This window comes from Empidonax traillii, unplaced genomic scaffold (assembly GCF_003031625.1).
Source record: "Empidonax traillii isolate 1590-97213 ecotype Southwest subspecies unplaced genomic scaffold, ASM303162v1 scaffold367:size622293, whole genome shotgun sequence".
NCBI classification, from domain to species: domain Eukaryota; kingdom Metazoa; phylum Chordata; class Aves; order Passeriformes; family Tyrannidae; genus Empidonax; species Empidonax traillii.
Genome location: NW_020955560.1, coordinates 192171 through 194368, shown reverse-complemented (window position 1 = coordinate 194368; position 2198 = coordinate 192171). Strand labels below are relative to the sequence as shown.

The 2198-nt window shown below is 36.0% G+C and overlaps 1 protein-coding gene across 1 annotated transcript in view; it reads right to left on the bottom strand.

Annotated features, from left to right (window-relative positions):
* Positions 1–2198, bottom strand: part of POSTN (periostin) — a 32892-nt gene that overhangs the window by 20709 nt on the left and 9985 nt on the right. The window contains exons 7-9 of the mRNA XM_027892779.1: positions 1628–1769; positions 778–990; positions 485–617 (exon numbers count right to left, since the gene is read on the bottom strand). Coding sequence (XP_027748580.1) covers positions 485–617; positions 778–990; positions 1628–1769 — 488 coding nt within the window. The remainder of the gene's footprint in view (positions 1–484; positions 618–777; positions 991–1627; positions 1770–2198) is intronic.

The window sequence follows — 2198 nt, the reverse complement described above, 5'->3', positions numbered from 1 at the left end:
TTTTTTTCTTTTTTTTTTTAAAATTACTCTAATTATCTTCTCCATCCCAGTAAAGGGGGAAGAGGGAGTGATTGAGTGGCTGTGAGGTACTTAGCTGTTGGCTGGAGTTAAACCACAACATTGTATAAATTTTTTGAGAACAAAAAAGTTGTGAATATAATGGAAGTAATGCAAAGATTAAGGGAACCAGTAGTTCCTTAATACCTTTCTGTTCCCACAGAACCTGTCTGTACATATTCTGTGTCTTATTTTAGTGATACTATTTCCATTAGCAAATGATACGACTGAAAACAAGCTGTGCAGTCAGGTGGTTAGGCTTGTTTTGCCTTTTTGCATGGTATGTAATTTAAAAGGATGAAGTATCTCTGTTCAGCTCTGGCACTCTTTCTGCAAGACTTAGAACAAGTGCTGGAAGTGATTTGGAAAACTGTCAGGGTAGCATACATTCGTGTTTATTTTGACAATCTTTTAGTGCTACTAACCTGAGAAAGCACCATTCAGAGGTGCCAGGAGAGTGTATTGGCCTTCTGGTCTCAGAGAAGATGCCAGACCTAGCTGTGCCACCAGGTCAGTAAAAGTAGTCTGCTGGGCACCCCCAAGCTCAATGACTTGTTTGGCTGCAAATAAGGGAATAAGAAAATGTATTTTAACACAAAATTTCTTCCTGTTCCTGATTTGTATTCTCCATGCTTATCCTTAACTATATATCTGAGAGAATCTCTGTAAGATTGCAGAAGATATCTTCAGGGTAAGAAGTTCTTTATACACATCACTGACCAGAATCAGGAATTAGTACTTGATCAATGAGATGGATAACGCCATTGCTTGTCACAATATCTTTGCGTTTCACCATTTTCACTCCGTTCACAGTCAGGCTTTCACCATCACAACCAATTTCAACAGTGTTTCCTTCCAAGGTTTCATAAACAGCTCCACCTGTGATAGCTTCAGAGCACTGGAGAGTATTTAACAGATGGAATTTCACAAGAGCTGCAAAGAAAAGAGTAAGAAGTTCATAAGTGTGTTTGGACACATATTCGCATACCTATAGTTCACATATAGGTGTGGGATAAATTATTACATCTATACAATTTTTAATAGTATACTAGCTTAGCTAGAATATTTGCATACTTTTTTAAAAGTTATTGATATTATACTATAGGCCTCTAAACAACATTCATGGTCAAAAATATTTGGCATTCCTTATGTTATGAAAACTCTACTGGTTATGCTGCAACCTGCATATATCAGAGTTGTGACTGCTGATGATATGTTCCAAAAGGACTTATGAGTACAAAGCTCCATAGGCTATGCAAAGGTGTGAGACAACCACACACTTAGAAAGCCTTGTGTTTATAGAGGCAGGAATGTCTCTCAGAACTGAATTACTACAAGCAAATATATGCCTATATTTTCCCTGTACCCTTTAAACTTTTCCTTTTAAACTGAAATTAAGTTTTCAGTGGCTTTGAATCCTTCGGGCTACTGGAAAAATCAGAGACAGAAGAAATAACTTCTCCTAGAAAGCTGAAAGTAGAGGTGCTTAATTTCAGAGCTACTAAGATAATGTAGTTTCTATCTCTTGATCCACTCATCTGTATTTCTCATTCACAAAAAGCTTACATACCTTCAGAAGCCACCTTGTCACCCATGATCCTTTCTAAAACTCCCCTTGGAAGTCTTTCAAAAGCTTCATTAGTAGGAGCAAAGAGTGTATAATGACCAGGCCTTCCAAGAATATCCATGACATCTGATGTAATGGCAGCAGCCTAAAAAATAATTTTCTTTTTATTCTGATTATTTAAAATATTATTTAAAATATTACCAAATATTTAAAATATTACCAAAATACATTATCTATCTAGTTTCCCCTTGTGCCCTCAGGTACTTTAGTGATAGACCTGGATCAGTTTTACAGAAACATGAAAAACTGAATGGACAAAAAGGGTTTCTTTTTCAACCAAAGACTAGAAAGGATTGGCTTTTATATTCCTATTTTTTTTAAGGGATTAAATGTTATGACTGCCTGTAACAGGGTTGTATTTGAGGGATTGAGAAGATCTTCTCCAGTTTTATGCCTCTGTATTTAAAATACCTATTTGTATCTATTAAGGAGATGGAGAATGGAAAAGGACAACAGGTATTTTCAAACCAATGGCACGTTTTTTTTAAACATGCAGCATGAAATCTCATTGACA